We start from the raw sequence: 16,751 nt of genomic DNA, 5'->3' as shown, positions 1-16,751 counted from the left end.
GGGGGGGGGGGGGGGGGGGGGGGGGCGCTAGCCTTCTGGGCCAGGAGCTCAGGGGCAGGCAGGAGGGTCCCACGGGCCGGATGTGGCCCATGGGCCGTAGTGTGCCCACCTCTGCCCCAGAGCCTCAGCCGACTATCCCTGCAGGCCCTGGGAGAAAGCTATTGTTGACAGTCTCATGTAAACACTACTCAGAGGTTAAGCATCTGATACCAAAAAGACTCAGACAGGAAACCCAGTTTTTAAGTGCCAACTCAGTAGTCCACAGCAGACCAGGTGACTCTGGTGCCACCCATAAGAACAGCAATCAACAATGCCAGGTTCTCAGCACCGGACTCAATCTAGATAGCTCTGGGGACTATCAGCCACTTATGCGAGACAGGCTCACAGCATGCAATTTTCCTGATCCTGCAATGTTAAATTCTTAGCATTGGACTGCTAAGCCCAGAGTTGATAGTTCCACAAAATCAAGGGAGCTGGACTTCAGCTCCTGAGTGAGCCAGTGTTTCCATGTCAGTGAACTTGGTGACAGTCATGATGGGGATAACACCACTTTACTAAGTGACATTTCAGAGATTGTCAGCTGGGTTCAGTGCTACTGACTATCCGCAAACTCAAGGACCTGGGTATATGTGTCTAGTAGTAGCGAGCCACTTTGACAAATGGTTTAGCCAAGTTATTGGTGCTATATCTTTGGCAGCTAGCTATGTGGACTCAGATGGATCCCATGATCCCATTGTCACTTGAGTACAAAACCTCACACTAGTGGTTCACCAGTCACTGATGCTGGATCTTTGACACTGGGGGAAAACTAGAGACATCTGTGCACCAAGCCACTTCAAGCAAGTGGCCCACGACAGTCAGTTGTACTGGATCCTCAGCACCAGATTGTCAGAGACAGGCCTAGAGACTGAATGCCACTTCACTTAGACCGCTTCAAGCAAGTGCTTACAAAAGTCAAAGGTATTAAAATCCTGGTACCTAGACAAAGATGACCCAGACTGGTATGGGGACATTAATACTCAATATAGTGTGCTGCAGACCACTTTAATGACAAATGCTAGGCACTGGACTCTGTTGATCCAGATGAATGCAGGGACCTTGGTACCACTTAGAGATCACTGAACCACTACTGGTTCACTAAAGTCAATCTGATGCCAGAGTTCTGGCACTGTTAGGTAGACCTGGAGGGATCCAGCAATCTTTGTGCTGTGTCAGTGCTGAAACCTCAGCAATGGGCTCAGTCAGTTGGTTAAGACCAAGAACCTGGATGCCATTTAACATGAGACAAACTACAATTTCTCTCTTTTTTTTTTTTTTTTTTTAAAACCATTTAGGTATGTCTTATACTTAACTGAAAGTTAAGTCCTTACCACCATAAATGATGTAGTAATTTTGGCTCTGATCAGAATGTGTTTTTACATCTACCACAAGGTATTTAAAGTATGGTTTGATGTAATGTAATATTAAGTAGTATTGAGACACTAACAATCCCTCCATAATACATTAGTTATCCTGCAACATACACAATTAAAAAAAAACAAAAACGACTTGTTTGAATCTTGATAAAAGCAAACTGGTTGAATATAGCACTACACAATGCAGAAATTTTTAACAGTTATGTCCACATGCTGTTTCCACCTAACCATTATACAATTATGTTCTTGTATCATCTTCTCACCCCACCAAGTTCCAGAACCATCTTCTGCCCAAAGCAATAACCTGCTATATGTCAGAAGTAGTCAATCATCCTCTAACTAATACAAAACATGACAGTTTAAGACAAAAATAAAAGCCGGTATCTCTGTAGTTAATGTACCACACTACATGTTTTAGTGACTGCATTGTAGGCATGCCAAAAAGTATCTACATGCAATAGCTTGACTCAGGATCATCAAATCTCTCCTCTTCATCTGAAGCTAATACAGACTTTCAAAGGGTTACTGAAATTTAGCACCCTTTTTGAGTATTAATTGTTATAAGTAAAATCTAAGATTTTTTTATAATTGAAATATCAGAAAACATTTTTGGTTTTTCTAGTTTGATTCCTGTGTGGCTCTCTCACCAAGTGAGAGAAAATACATCTTTAAGCATTAGGAAAGCATAGATGTAAAACTACAAATGTTAGCAGGAGGATCCAGAAAAAAAGGGTAGTACCGTCAGTTTGGTTTTTTGTTTTTTTCAAACTGACTAGATTTCTGTCTGACATTGGCTCTGTACAGAAACTTGGGGGATAATGCACAAGAAATTGCTACACAGAAACAATATTTGGAAACATTAAGATGACAAACTAAGGATTTAGAACTGAAGTGCAATCTGTTTTACTGTGTTGTCATTACTGCAATGCTGATTATGAAAAAAAGTAAATCTGACAGTGTGGCTCTTGACTTTAGCTCAGCCCTACGCTAAGAAAAATATCAGAAGATCTCATTTTTAAGATTTGCAAACATTACACTAAACAAAACCATGCAACTTACAGTAACAGAGGGGGAAAAAAAGCAACTTTCACACTTCAGTCACTGTGGCTAGATTCTGTATCTACGGCACTGTCTAGAATGCAATAAAGAGGGCTTCTTTTACAGTATTCGAGACTTGTGATGTCAAAGAGTTCTTGAAAACAGAAAGCTCTATTCAACTCTTAGTTCACAGGAAGGCAACTAAAGTCTAAGCAGAAAGATTCAGGTACGCATGCATAGATATTTTCTACACATTTTTAGACCTATAAAGTTTCCAATAATTTTTTCTTTAAAATAACTGGCAACTCCTATAGCGGACAGACAGCATTACGTACAATAAAAGTGGTCTTACTGACCTGACAGACTGAAGTTAGAAATAGTATCCAGTACATGTGAACTTCCCCACCCAAAGCAGTGTGTTAACAACTCACACTATTAAGAGTGACCAAAAATGAATGCCAGAAGACACCTAGTGAAACTATTTATAAAGCTGAGGTTTTGGGGGTTTTGTTACTATGTATTTTCATGTGTGTTTTTGCACAAAATAGAAAGACCTAGGTATTTTGTAAATGTTCTGCTTTACTCTGACTGTATGAAGAATTGTTGTCAAATGCAGAATTTTCATATTTGTTTGGTCCTTTCACACAGCAATGAGGGAGAGGACAACATTAAAGACAGCATAATATGGCAGGAAACCTAGGGACAGTATCTAAAGCTACTTTTTTTTTTTTTTTTTTTAAAGGAGCTTACGTTTTGAGTGTGGGCCCCTTTAAAAGTCTGTCAATTCCACTTCATGCATGTTGGTACACTAAATGCCAAATTCTCTGTTTTAAAGTTGACTATTTTTCCCCATAGTCATTTACTACTATTTTTCAACTTCAATACAACACAAAAACAGTAGCATTGAGTACACTGGGCAGCCAACACAAAAAGAAAGAGGAAAGGGTGATGAGTGTTTGAAACAGTTTCTATATATATCTTTTCTTGAGACATTCAAAAATTAAATATTTAACCCTGCTGTTTTCAGTATGGTCCTCTGAACTCAAAAGCCAGGAATCATTACATATGATGTTTGGAAAGAGGAAGCCTTTGCACAACTGGCTACAGACACTATGTGCAACAACTTAATATTTAAGTATGAGATTCTCTTTCATACATAGAATTGTTTAAACCTTTGTATAATCTATTAGAAAAGTTAACCCCAAATGTAGTCTACTTTAATGTCTGAGACACTGACTGCTCCTAATATGTTCATACATTCACCTCCTGCAAAAGAAGCTCACCTAAACACTTAAGGGGGGTGGGGAGGAGAGAAAAGTGTCAGGTTTTCTCCTAATGACTTGTTTTGACTTTCCTCCTTCCTCTGGGTTAGGAAATAACTGTAGCTATCATTTATATTAAACTTATCCCTGTGGCTGGATATGACAGGTTCACAAAATGTAGTTTACTAATTTAACCGCTTTAACTTTAAATGAAATTAGTGTTTGGGTGGCTTCTGTAATAACCTCATTGTAAAAGAGAAGAACCATTCTGACAATGTTTAAAAAAAACAGTAACAGATAACATTAACACTGTGGCAAGGGAGTAATAGTCATACAAGTAACATGGTCTGCCTCCTCCCTTTGCAAGCACTGTATTAACCAGTGGCTCAAACTTTTTTAGTGGTGACCCCTTTCACATAGCAAGCCTCTGAGTGCGACCCCCCCTTATAAATTAAAAACGCCTTTTTATATATTTAATACCATTATACATGCTGGAGGCAAAGCGGGATTTGGGGTGGAGGTTGACAGCTTGCGACCCCCCATGTAATAACCTCATGACCCCCTGAGGGGTCCCGACTCCCAGTTTGAGAACCCCTGGTATTAGCCAATCTGTGCCATAAGTATTCCCTAGGTCTAGGAAATCAAAGTATCAAGTCTGACATGAAGCGGCCTCCTTTGTCCTTACTCTACAATCTTTGTACATACTTAACCCCATATCTTAGCTTAATCCACTAGAGAGCTTTAGGTATCACACCAGGGCATCTGACCATGTTTAAATAAGAATACAAGCCTGGAAAAAAAAAAAAAGTTTAGTGTTTCTCCCTTTATGGCTTGTAAACGTGGTCTCAATTTGGTTTTCACACACACAAACTGAATTTCTAGTCTGCTCTATTTTTTCCAGAAAGGCTATGGAGAATTGGAGAAGTACCAAGTATCAAGGAAGTGAAACATGAAGCGGCGAGTGAAAAGGAGAAGGATTTTTATTCAAATTCTTTTTTGTTTAGAGACCTCTGTGACAGGTTGGATCACAGAAACCCTGCCAACTGATGTGCCAAGACTACTTCTGCCCCTGCTTTCCCTGCCATCTTGGGACTCCAGCACCCTGTCTTGTTGAGCCAGACACGCCAGTCTGCTCCAACACAGATCCAGGGTCTGAACCACGTGCCCCAAAGCTGCAGACTTAACTGAAAGCAACTTAAGTGTTCCTGTCTTTAACACTCAGATGCCCAACTCCCAATGGGGTCCAAACCCCAAATAAATCCATTTTATCTTGGATAAAGCTTATACAAGGTAAACTCATAACTGTTCGCCCTCTATACCACTGATAGAGAGAGATGCACAGCTGTTCCTCCCCTTTCCCAACCCCCCGTATTAATACATACTCTGGATTAAATAATAAATAAGTGATTTTATTAAATACAGAAAGGAGGATTTAAGTGGTTCCAAGTAGTAGCAGACAGAACAAAGTGAATTACCAAGCAAAATAAAATAGAATACACCAGTTTCTTACTGTATTAGACCGACTTAACACAGATAAAATCTCACCCTCAGAGATGTTTCAATAAGTTTCTTTCCCAGACTGGATGCCTTCCTAGTCTGGGCACAATCCTTTCCCCTGGTACAGCCCTTGTTCCAGCTCAGGTGGTAGCTAGGGCATTTCTCATGACTGTAGCCCCCTTTGTTCTGTTCCACCCCATTATATAGCTTTGGCACAAGGCAGGAATCTTTTGTCTCTCTGGGTCCCCACCGCACCCTTCTAAATGGAAAAGCACCACGTTAAAGATGGATTCCAGTTCAGGTGACATGATCACGTCACTGTAAGACTTCATTACCCACTTGCCAGCACACAGGTATATAGGAAGACTTACAAGCCATCTACAGACAATTGTCCAGGTTAATGGGAGCCATCAAGATTGCAAACCACCATTAATGGCCCACACTTTGCATAATTATGATAGGCCCTCAGAGTTATATTTCATATTTCTAGTTTCAGATACAATGATACATTCATACAAATAGGATGAATACACTCAGTAGATTATAAATTTTGACAAGAGACCTTTTGCATGAAGCGTATTCCAGTTACATTATAGTCACACTCATTAGCATATTTTCATAAAATCCATATAGAGTGCAACATCACAACCTCTCTCTCAATGGCCTCTCAACCAGCTGGAGGAGAATCCTTAGCAAAGATCCTGCCACTTTATGAGCCGAACGCCTCTCAGCCTCCAAAACAACTTCCAGAAAATAAAAGGAAGAAGTGTCAGGAATATAAAATACTGCCTAAGAGACTACAACATGCAAGTTTTAAAAAAGCCTTCTACACATCCTTGACACATCATAATACCTAGGGCCTGATGAAGTTTAGCTATGCATGGGTAAAGAGACATTTAAGTCAAGGAGGCTGTTTGGTTCTGTAGCTGCTGTTGAATTTTATTTGTTTTTCTAACTTGTGTCTGGAGTGCCCCAGGACATCCACCCCCTTTTAATTATGGTTAGAAAGCCAAGGGATTAATAGAAATAAAAATACAAACTCAGTTCTGCCCTGTCTGCCACTACTTCACATGTAGCTCACAGTCACCATCTAACTTAGTGCCAAAAAAGAAGCAAACTACCAATGAAACAGGAGAGAGAAAAAGCAACCTCATCCTACTATAATATGTTTTACATGAATTACACCTTACATTGAAGGCTGGCAGAATGTGGCTGCCCAACTAGTAAGCAGTACTTTGCAAAACAGGGTAGTTTGCCCCAGTTGCATGTTACATTCCACACTAAAACAAATGGGTTGGTTTTAAACTTTGAATTTATAAGTCCTTAATGGCATATAATGGGCTGGCACGTTGCTACATTAGACTGAATCTTTCCATAAGTGACACCACCTAATTTGCGGTTAGTGCAGATACTCCACCGACAAAGCTTCCTGTTTCTACGGGCTGCTGGCAGGGCATTCTCCATGGGAGGTCCTCAGCTCTGAAATTCATTTCTCACCCTTTGGTGAAATGCTAGAGATTAGGTCTCCTAGCATTCAGGGTATGCTACCACTTCGTGGCAAGTATAAAAACAAGAAACGGAACTGGAAGATAGAATTTAGTACTATCTGCCCAGGATGGGGAAAGCGCCCCACGGGAGACTGCACAGAGAATTTTTTTTTATTATTTAAAAAAAACCACAACACCAGTCAACACTACTGCACAGGGTGTTTGTTAGCTGTAGCCTGAGGGGGCAGTTTGGAGGGGGGCGGGGCGTTATAATTTAGCTTTCTAGAGTGCCCAGGGGTCAGCAGCGGCACCTCAACCAAATCTAAAACAAAACCCAACCCACCCGAGGGGAAAGACAAGGGGGGGGGGGGAATAGCTATGGCAGAGCCCCACGGGAGCGACGCCTGAGCCGCCGCCACGCCAGGGTGCGGGAGCCGGGAGGAGAACAGCTCGCCAGGCTGGGGGGCTGCGGCGGAGGCTCTGCCAAAGGGAGGGCCCGTCCTGGGGGCTGCTGCGGGGAAGAAGGGGGTGGGGCGGTACCTTGGCTCGCTGGTCCCAGCTGTACTGCGGCGGCGGCTTCTCCTCGTCCGCGGCCGGGGGGTCCTGGCCCGCGCCGCCCTGCGCGCCCCCCTTCGCCTCTTTCCGCCTCTTGGAGAAGAAGCAGCCCATGGCCCCGCCGCGCGCCCGCCCGGAGGCGCCTCCCGACAGCCAGGCACCCCCCCGCCGCGCGCCGCACCGACGCAGCCACCCCGCCCTGGCCTCTCCCCGCGCGCCGCTGCTTCCGACTTCTCCCACACCCGTCTCCCTTGGATACCGCGGCCCCGCCCCCTCCACCTGCACCCAATGGCGGCTCGGCTCCGCTAATCAGCCTCGCCGGCCGCGAGAGCGCCGAGCTCGAGACGCTTTTAAAGAGACAGGCGCCGTGTTTTGCCTGGCCCCGCCTCCTGCCCTGCCCCTGCTGGGGGAAAGAGGGAAGCAAAAAAATAAACACTTTCCCTCCCTCTTCTTCTGTGCCCGCCCCCGCCTGTTTCGTTAGTTCCCATCTGGCAGCTTTAAAGTTAAAAAAATATTATTACAAGTTTGGCCCTGTTTAGAACAACAACAAATAGCAGCAGCCCCCGGGGGATGTGCCACCGCCCTGTCGGTCAAAATAAATCCTGATTATTTTTCTTTTTGGAATTTTTAATTCTGGAATTTCATAGAAATGTCACCCAGCTTTAGGAGTCAGGGTTAAAAGCCTCAGCCAACCACCGGGCATCTGCAGCCATAGCAAAATGCCTGACCGAACCAGGTTGAAATGGGGCACCATTGATTGAAAACCCTTCAACACTTCTACAAACAGGACAGTGCACAGCAAGATCCATGGGGAGAGGAATTGTTCTGCAGTTGCCACCCCCTATAATATTTAGAATGAAGTTGCTGATTTAGGGTTCACTTCTTCAAGCTTTCTATGTTCATCAAGACTAAAACTTCCTTTAAAAAAAATAAAAACGCAGAATTTGTCCTAATCACCTGATTCCAGCGGCTGGGGCTCTAAGAAAAACACCAAATATCATAGGCTCACAATAAAATTCTGAGGGTTATCAGCACTGAGGAAATATAGCTGTGTGTGTTTTAGAGAGTTACCAACAATATATAGGGTGCCAGATTCTGCCTGGTGCTTATACACAGGTGCAGAGTGTGTGCACTCGTATGTAGACATGCGTGGACACAATTCCTGTTTTTGTACTTAGGGGTGCACAGGGCTTACTTCCTCCCTATCCCCTTGAAGTCACACAGAGTGCCAAATGGGAAAGAGAAGCCAGGATCTAAGCCCTGGTCAAACCAGTTGCACAGGGAGTAAGCTGAACCCTCTAAGAGAAATAGCACACATCCATGTCCTGCCTCTATGATTCTGCATCACCTCTTTCTACGTACCTACCAGACATAGTTGTGCCCAGTGTTTTAGTAGAACTGTACAGTGTAGAAAAGATTGGGTTTTTTTACATTGCACTTACCCAGCACCTGCCATCTGAAGATCTAAGTTCAGGATAAACATTCATTAATTAAGTTTCACAACACCCTTAGGAGGGAAGTGCCTAATTACAACAGTTTGTTTAAATTATAAGTAAGTATAGTAATGGCTGGTAGTAACTGAGTTATTACTGCAATCATATTGCTACTGTACTTCAGGCTACAATTTTATCAAGTCTCAACTCATAAGTAGGGCTTGGCCTTGTTAGTATTTAGATAGGAAACTAAATGCTGAAAAATTACTTATGATTTCTCAGTAAGTGGCATGCTGCCTTCTTAGTCAGTAGGAACTAATGCTCCAGTGTGGTGGCAAGGGGCACCGTGCAAATGTATCTTGCACAAAAGGTAAGACCAAGATCCTGACCACTTGTGGCCATTACAAATTCATAGCACTTTTTGCAAGAAATTTTAGCCATAACACCATGGAAAACTTCCAGCGCAGCTTATTAAATTGTTCCGTAATTTGGTCTTTGTTTCAAATGAATAAGTTATTCTTCACTTCCCCATTAAAACGCCACTCTGTGGTGTTTCCCATACTAACTGGGTGATGCATTTCCACTCCAGAGCTGGCTGTATTTCAGTACTGGAGGAAATAATTTCTGTACATATGATCTACAGTATAAAATCCTTTGTGATCAAAAGTGCTCTATAAACTATATTGTAAATGCAAGATAACAATTTAGTAGTAAGACAGTTATAGTTATTGCATAACATTATTATTAAATAACATTTACCAAATAAAATTATTCCTTACATCTAAAAATGTTATTTTTATAAATAAAAAAACTATCAGTGTTTTAAAATAAGAACAGAAGACAGGCTGGCTGGCTCAGGGATTGCTAAAGTGCTACATAAATTTTCACCTCTATATTAAGTCCACAATTTCAGCCGGGGGCTGCTAAGTACATGAAAGAGGGAAGGTGGGGTGATGTTAGGGAAAGACCATGGCTCTATTCCTCTGCAATGGGCAATGGATCTAGCTGGGTAGGCTGTGGGAAGGGGGATACTCACACTGCAGTTACTGAAAGAGTGGCTGAATTTCATCTGCAATATGCACTACCCAGAAACTCTAAGAAGTCTGGCTGAATCAACTAGAATTACTCCTGGAGGTTCTTGCTGCATTGTGGCTCATGCTCCAGTGTGGCCCTTCCTCACTCCTTCTCCTGCTATCCCTTGTGATATGTAGGCAGGACTTAAAATCCACATTCAGGGCCTAAATGCAGCTAGGAACTGTATCTTTATTTTACAATAAAAATGCTTTAAACCATTTTAAAATAATTTAATAATTTAAAAATATTCAAAAACCCACACTCCATCACCCTACATATAAATAAACACAGTCAAATCTGGAAAAAAACATTTGGAGAAGTCTGTCTTAATAGTAGGCTGGCTAGCATCAAAAAGACTATGACTTTTCATGGGAACCCCCTGAAAGTCATGTTGTTTGTCATGGAAGTTATGGCTGTAACAGTCTTAAGTCCCAGCCCTACAACTTCTAACTGATGGGTGGACTGCAGTGCTTGTGCTAAAACATGTACAAGAAGTCACAGGACTGGGACCTTAGTTACAACCCACCAGGCCTAGATATGGCCTATTAATAACACATATCCCCTTTCCAGTAGGACATAGCACTTACCTGCAACCCTGATGAATTATAAGATATCAGGCCTTAAAATAAGGATATCTTTGTGTAGGGAAAGCTATTTTAACATTTTTTGTAAGAAGCCTCTAAAATGTATCTAGTTTATTTTCCATCTCAATCTTTTGATGTTAGACTCATGATTTTAAAGTCTTGTCTACACTATTAAGTTTTATTGACAAAAGGCAGTTTTTGTCGACAAAACAATAAATAAAGATATCCTGTCTCCTAGAACTGGAAGGGACCTTGAAAGGTCATCAAGTCTAGCCCGTTGCCTTCACTAGGGGGACCAAGTACTGATTTTGCCCCAGATCCATAAGTGGCCCCCTCAAGAATCGAACTCACAACCCTGGGTTTAGCAGGCTAATGCTCAAACCACTGAGCTATCCCTCCCTCAATGAATGCATACACACTGTGATGTGACTTTTGTCAGGAAAAATGGTCGGTTTTGGTGAAAAAATACAACCACCCTGACAAGAGACATACGACTTTTTCCTCTACATGCTTCTCGACAAAGTGCCAGTGTAGACACCACGCCTGATTTCATCACTTTAATTGGTCTCCAGGAGGTGTCCCACAATGCCCATGGTGACCGTTCTGGTCAGCAGTTTGAACTCCACTGCCCTGCAGCCAGGTAAACAATCATCCGCTCCTCCCCATTAGAAGCCCCAGGAATTTTTGAAATTCCATTTCCTGCTGACTCGGAATGGAGAGGTCTCATAGCATCTTCCCAGGTGACCATGGTGGGTTATCGCACCAAACGCTCTCCTGCTTGGACCACTGCAGAGCTGTTGGATCTGATCAGTATTTGAGGAGAGGAAACTGTGCAGTCTCAGCTGCGCTTGAGCCATAGGAATTAAGATACCTATGGGCACATTTCTCTAGGCTTGTGCAAAAAGGGCTATGATTGGAACATGCTGCAGTGCAGAGCGAAGATAAAGGAACTGAGGCAGGTGTACCATAAAGCAAGGGAGGCAAACTGTCACTTCAGTGCTTCACCTAAGGCCTGCCGGTTCTACAAGGAGCCAGACACTATCCTTGGTGGCGACACCACCTCCGCCGCCAAGAGCCCCGTGGATACTTCGGTGGGCCTGGAGGCGGCAAAAGAGGACCAAACCCAGAGGACGAAGTTATTGATGAAGATGTGGAGTTAGACGACGATGTGGAGTTCCCGGCGGGGTCGCCTGGTGGGGCAGGCAGCCAGGAACTGTTCTCCACTCCAGAGTTGTCTAGCCAATCTAAGCAGTTGCTCTCTGCTGAGCAAGAAGCAGGAGAGAAGACGCCTGGTAAGTGGCTGTGGTTTGTGTAGTGCAGCGGTGTGGGTTCAGGGTATAGAAATGTACAAGGCTGGCTGTGTTTCTGTGAGCTGGACATTTCTCTGTATACTAATCAGTACAGCAGAACATGGTGTTGATGCACGCCGAGATCTCACGGGAATCCTCCAGAGAGATCTCTAGGAAAGTTTCCTGGAGGTACTCGTCAATCCTCTGCCAAAGGTTCCATGGTAGAGCAGCTTTGTTCCTTCCCCCATTGTAGGAAACTTTCCCGCACCATTCGGCAATCACTTGTGCAGGGACCAAAGCAGCACATAGGTGAGCAGCATAGAGAGCAGGGCGGAAGCCACAAGCATGGACCAGATATACCCTCATTTCCCTGCTTACCCTTAGCAGTGAGATATCTGCTAGAATGACCCCCACCTGTGGAAAAGTGCGGGAGAATTTTAGAATTTTTCCCTGGTTGGCTGCACCGTGACCCTTGCAGACCGTGTGCTCTTTTCTCCATGTAGAGCGCCCACTCCTCAGCCAACACTCACCATGCTTTGGCTGTTCGCAGAGATGTGTTCCTGCCAAGGGTCAGTGAGAAAGTGATGGTTATGTTGCAAAAGGTGTATTTAACTGAAATGTTTCAATGCTGTGCGTGAATTTAACAATCCCACGTCTGTGCATAATCCCTTGTGCTTCGGCAGATGTGGTCTTCAGGAACATCCCACACACTCCGGCCAAGTGTCTCCACCAGATTAGAGAGTGCCCAAGATGCAGCAAAGAAGACGTGTTCCGGGAGGTACTGCACTGCTCCAATGCAGAGAAAAGGGAACGGAAGGAGTGCTGGGAAGCCGAATGGTAGGACAGAAAAGAGAATCAGGAGTTTGTTAAGGACGCAACTGAGTGGATGATTAAAGTCATGGAAGAGCAAACGCAGATGCTGAAGTCCTTAATAATGCTGCAGACTGAGCAGATCCGGGCCCGCCCTCCCCTGCAGCACATTCAGAACTCTTTTCTGTGCCTCAACCCCAAACTCCACCCACATAGTCCTTTCCACTTTCCGCGGCTTCTCGGTTTCCCCTTCACTCCGCCCTCTTGGACAACTTTCAAAATGATAGCTGAGCTGTGAAAGTCTGCCCTTCCCTGGTTCCTCCTTTCCCTCCAAGCATCTTTGTGTGTTTGTGTGTCTCTGTGTGTGTGTGCGTGCGTGCTGTTTCTTGTGCAATAAAAGCAAAGTTTTTGAATGGTATCTTATCTTTATTTGGTTCCTACAAATTGAGATATCAGGCACTACCAATACATACACAGGCAGTTTAAATCATTTGCTTACTGGAATGTAAGGCCCCAAATGTCACCATCTCTTCCTAGGAAAACAACATGTAATGTAACATTGCAGTACCAATCATAGAGATACACATTACTGGTTCTCATTTTCAAAGTGTTGCCTCAAAGCCTCCCTGATTCAAATTGCCTCCCTTGGGGCTCCTCTGGTAGCCCTGGTATCTGGCTGCTCAAAATCAGCAGCCAAGCCATCTGCCTCAACACTCCACTCCTGAGCAAACCTTTCACCCTTAGCTTCACAGAGATTATGCAATGTACAGCACTCGATTTTGACCATGGGAATATTATCCTCATTGAGGTCTAACCTGCCATACAGGCATCCCCAGCGCGCCTTTAATCTGCCAAAGGCACATTCAACTGTCATCCAGCACCTATTCAGCCTGTTGTTGAACCACTCCCTACTGCTGTCCAGGTGTCCCGTGTAAGGTTTCATGAGCCACAGCTGTAAGGGGTACGCCAGGTCTCCCAGGATCACTATGAGCATTTCAACATCCCCCACTGTAACCTTCTGGTTTGGAAAGAAAGTCCTCACTTGTAGCTTTCTGTACAGGCCAGTGTTCCTGAACATGCGTGCATCATGCACCTTTTTAGACCACCACACGTTGATGTCAGTGAAACTCCCACAGTGATCCACAAGCACCTGCAACACCATGGAGAAGTACCCCTTCCTATTGATGTACTCCATCACAAGGTGGCCTGGTGCCAAAATTGAAATATGTGTGCCATCTATCGCCCCTCCACAGTTAGGGAAAACCCATTTCTGCAAACCCGTTCAGAGCCACGGTCTTTCGTAGCAGGATGCTATTCATTGCTCTGCACACTTGCATTAACGCTGCCCCAACGATCGACTTCCCCACTCCAAATTGACTTGCGACCGACTGGTAGCGGCCTGGAGTCACCAGCTTCCACACAGCGATTGCCACACACTTCTCTACCGATAGGGCAGCTCTCATTCTGGTGTCCTTGCACCATAGTGCTGAGGCAAGCTCCAGACACAGTTCCAGGAAGGTGGCTTTCTGCATGTACCATTGGTTATCATCCCAGACCTGCATGACAATACGAACCCACCATTCAGTGCTTGTTTCCCGAACCCAAAAGTGATGGTCTACCCTATGCAGCTATTCTGTGAATGCCAAAAGCAATCCAAAGTTGCTCCTATCCATATCACACAGCATGTCAGGCACCTAGGAGTCTTCTTCAGTAGGAACTTCATGAGCGATGTATTCATGACAGTTAACAGAGCATAGGAGAGCAGTGAGGGATCCATCCCTTCTCACAAAGATGCCGGGGTGCACAGCAAAGAAGGGCTGTTGAAAAATGCTGTGGAAGAAAGCCAGAACCCCATGGAGTGCTGGGACAGAAAGCAATGCATCACGGGACATTGAGCTCAGTCCCAAGATGTGCCGTGATCTGTTCCGCCTTCCCACAACACCTAGCGACAGAAGGTGTCGAGCTGGACTGTGGGATAGGTACCCACAGTGCATTGCTCACACTGTCGATGATAGTGCCCCAACTGTGGATGCCACTCTGTGGACAGAGGGAGCGAGTGGGAACATGACATTCCGATTTTCACTATGCTGATTTTTGAATGTCGACATCACCTTTGTTGACAAGTCTTGGTAGTGCAGACAAGGCCTAAGACACCTCACTTTACAGGCTAAAGGATATGAAAAATAGTACCAGTACATTCCCCTCCTCTCTGTCAATCTCCCTCTCCCCTTCCCTCTGCCTCTGCTCTCTCTGACCTTCCTCCAAAGCCTTCACCCCTTTACCCCTCCCTGTCTCTCTTCTCTCCTTTCTCCTCCTGTCCTCTGTATCTCTGAGGGCTCTTATTTGTTTTTTCCTTTGTCACTTCCCCTCTCCCACTCCCTCCTCCTTTTCTCTCCACTCCCTTTTGTCTCTGTTTCTGTCCTTCTTCCCCCCACCCCGTCTCTCTTTCCATCTCTAAGCTCTCTCCTCTTTCCCTTAGTCTCTCTTCCCACACTTTTTGGCTCTCTCCCTATGTGGGATGTTTTTCTCACAACCTCTTCTCAGCTCAGAAGTGGGCTGTACCCCACGAAAGCTTATGCTCTAATAAATTTGTTAGTCTCTAAGGTGCCACAAGTACTCCTGTTCTTTTTGCGGATACAGACTAACACGGCTGCTACTCTGAAACTCGTAGTACTTGTGGTTTTTCACCCCTAGAGCACCATCTCCTGAGTTTTGTAGGTTTTCCTTTTGAGTGTGTGTGGAGCTGCATGATAGACACTTGGCACACATTGCTTAGGACTTGCTATTTTATTTGTTCTCCAGACACCAGTGGGTGTGTTGATTAGCTGTGGTTAAACCTACATACCAGTGCTGTAGGGCTAGTCTATACTTGAGTTAACAATTGGGTTTTAATATAACTAATATAATTGAACATTCCAGTGCAGACAAAGGCACAGTAATTTTAGCTAGTCGAAATTAATTCATTCCAGTGTAGACAAGCCTTGGAGAGAAGGAATGAGAGAAATTAGGCCCAACTGGACAGTTTGGTTCTCATCATCCTATTTCTCCCTGCTGGGCGTTCCAGTTGACTGCTAGTTTTTGTGGCAGAGTGAGCAATGCAGTTGCACATTCCTAAAGCAGAAAACAAAAGACATGAGCTGAAGGGATGTAATGGAGCTCTTGGCACTAGGCTCCGCACTAGACCAAGCAGAGCTGTGTCCAGCAGGCCACTTCTCAAAACCCAGAAGGCAAATAAAAAGAACCCCAAATTTATTACCAGTACTTTAAAAATCTCATTATTTTCTGGCCCTGTTATGATTTTTGCATGCTTCAGGTTGATCTTTTAAATTTTAGGGTTTTAGCTGAAATTGATACAATTGCTTTGAAAATTAATCTCACATGGATTTAGATTCATCCAAGTTGGTGCAGGGAGATGTAAATTACACCTGCATTGTTTGCTTGGTCTCCTGTGCTCCAGGGGGTATTTGTTCCAAAAGAGGGTAGGTGGCATTGCTACTGCCCTGCTCATTCTCTGAATTTCAGCTAGGGGAAGATATCTTTAAATTGCATCTGGATCTAAACAGGAGCCTACTTTAGGGAGGCAGATTGGAGAGGTGCTGAAAAAGCACATTCCACACCACCATAGCCCTGCCCCCAACTCAACCAGTGCCCAACACTTTGGGATCAGACTGGCCCTTTTCTGATCTCTCTACAGACCTTCTAATGAGAGAGGCCTCTGCCAAGACATACAGCAGCAGAAGCCAACATAGACCCTACAATGAATCTGGGCCAATGTTTGTGGTTTGATATCATGCTAACTTTGTTCAACCGTGATCCTTTTGGCCAACAAAAGAGTGCGTCTTTTGTGGTAGCCCTCAGCTGAGAGGAGTTGACTATGAAGATGGCTTTGATGGTGGGGTAATTTAAAATAGGGGACAGTGCACAGATGTACTCTTGTGTCCCAGGTTACAGAGAACTTTTAATTAATTTGCTATGTTAATGTAAAAAACTAACTGTAATACTTAACAGTCCAGATTTGTCAGTGGTTTACCCAAAAGTGATCTTCCAAACTTTCCCAACCTGCATTGGTTCCTTGCGGAAAAAGAAATGATCCCTAAAATTCTTTTTCTATTTCTGGTGTTTCAGCATTCTAGACAGGAATATGGAGAGCTCCACACAGGATATTACAGATGTGAAAGCCTAGGGATTGGGAGGAGAAAAATCACAATTTAAAATAACTCATAAGGGACATTACATGAAGCTATGGGTAGCTTTGAAAAGTAAATAAGACAATGCTCTCCATGTAATAATATAATTCACAGAAATTC

The 16,751-nt window shown here is 44.1% G+C and overlaps 1 protein-coding gene across 1 annotated transcript in view; it reads right to left on the bottom strand.

Moving 5' to 3' along the window:
- The window catches only part of LOC113406296 (protein XRP2), a 21,894-nt gene extending 14,460 nt beyond the window's left edge, over nucleotides 1-7,434 (bottom strand). Inside the window, exon 1 of the mRNA XM_026650352.2 lies at nucleotides 7,240-7,434. Within this exon, the coding sequence (XP_026506137.1) occupies nucleotides 7,240-7,368 (129 nt within the window). The 5' untranslated portion in view covers nucleotides 7,369-7,434. The remainder of the gene's footprint in view (nucleotides 1-7,239) is intronic.
- Between the last annotated feature and the right edge of the window lie 9,317 nt (nucleotides 7,435-16,751).

This window comes from Terrapene carolina, unplaced genomic scaffold, assembly GCF_002925995.2.
Source record: "Terrapene carolina triunguis isolate 2854851 unplaced genomic scaffold, T_m_triunguis-2.0 Scaffold25, whole genome shotgun sequence".
NCBI lineage: Eukaryota > Metazoa > Chordata > Testudines > Emydidae > Terrapene > Terrapene triunguis.
The sequence above is the reverse complement of the archived record's forward strand: the minus strand, read 5'-3'. Positions and strand labels throughout refer to the sequence as shown.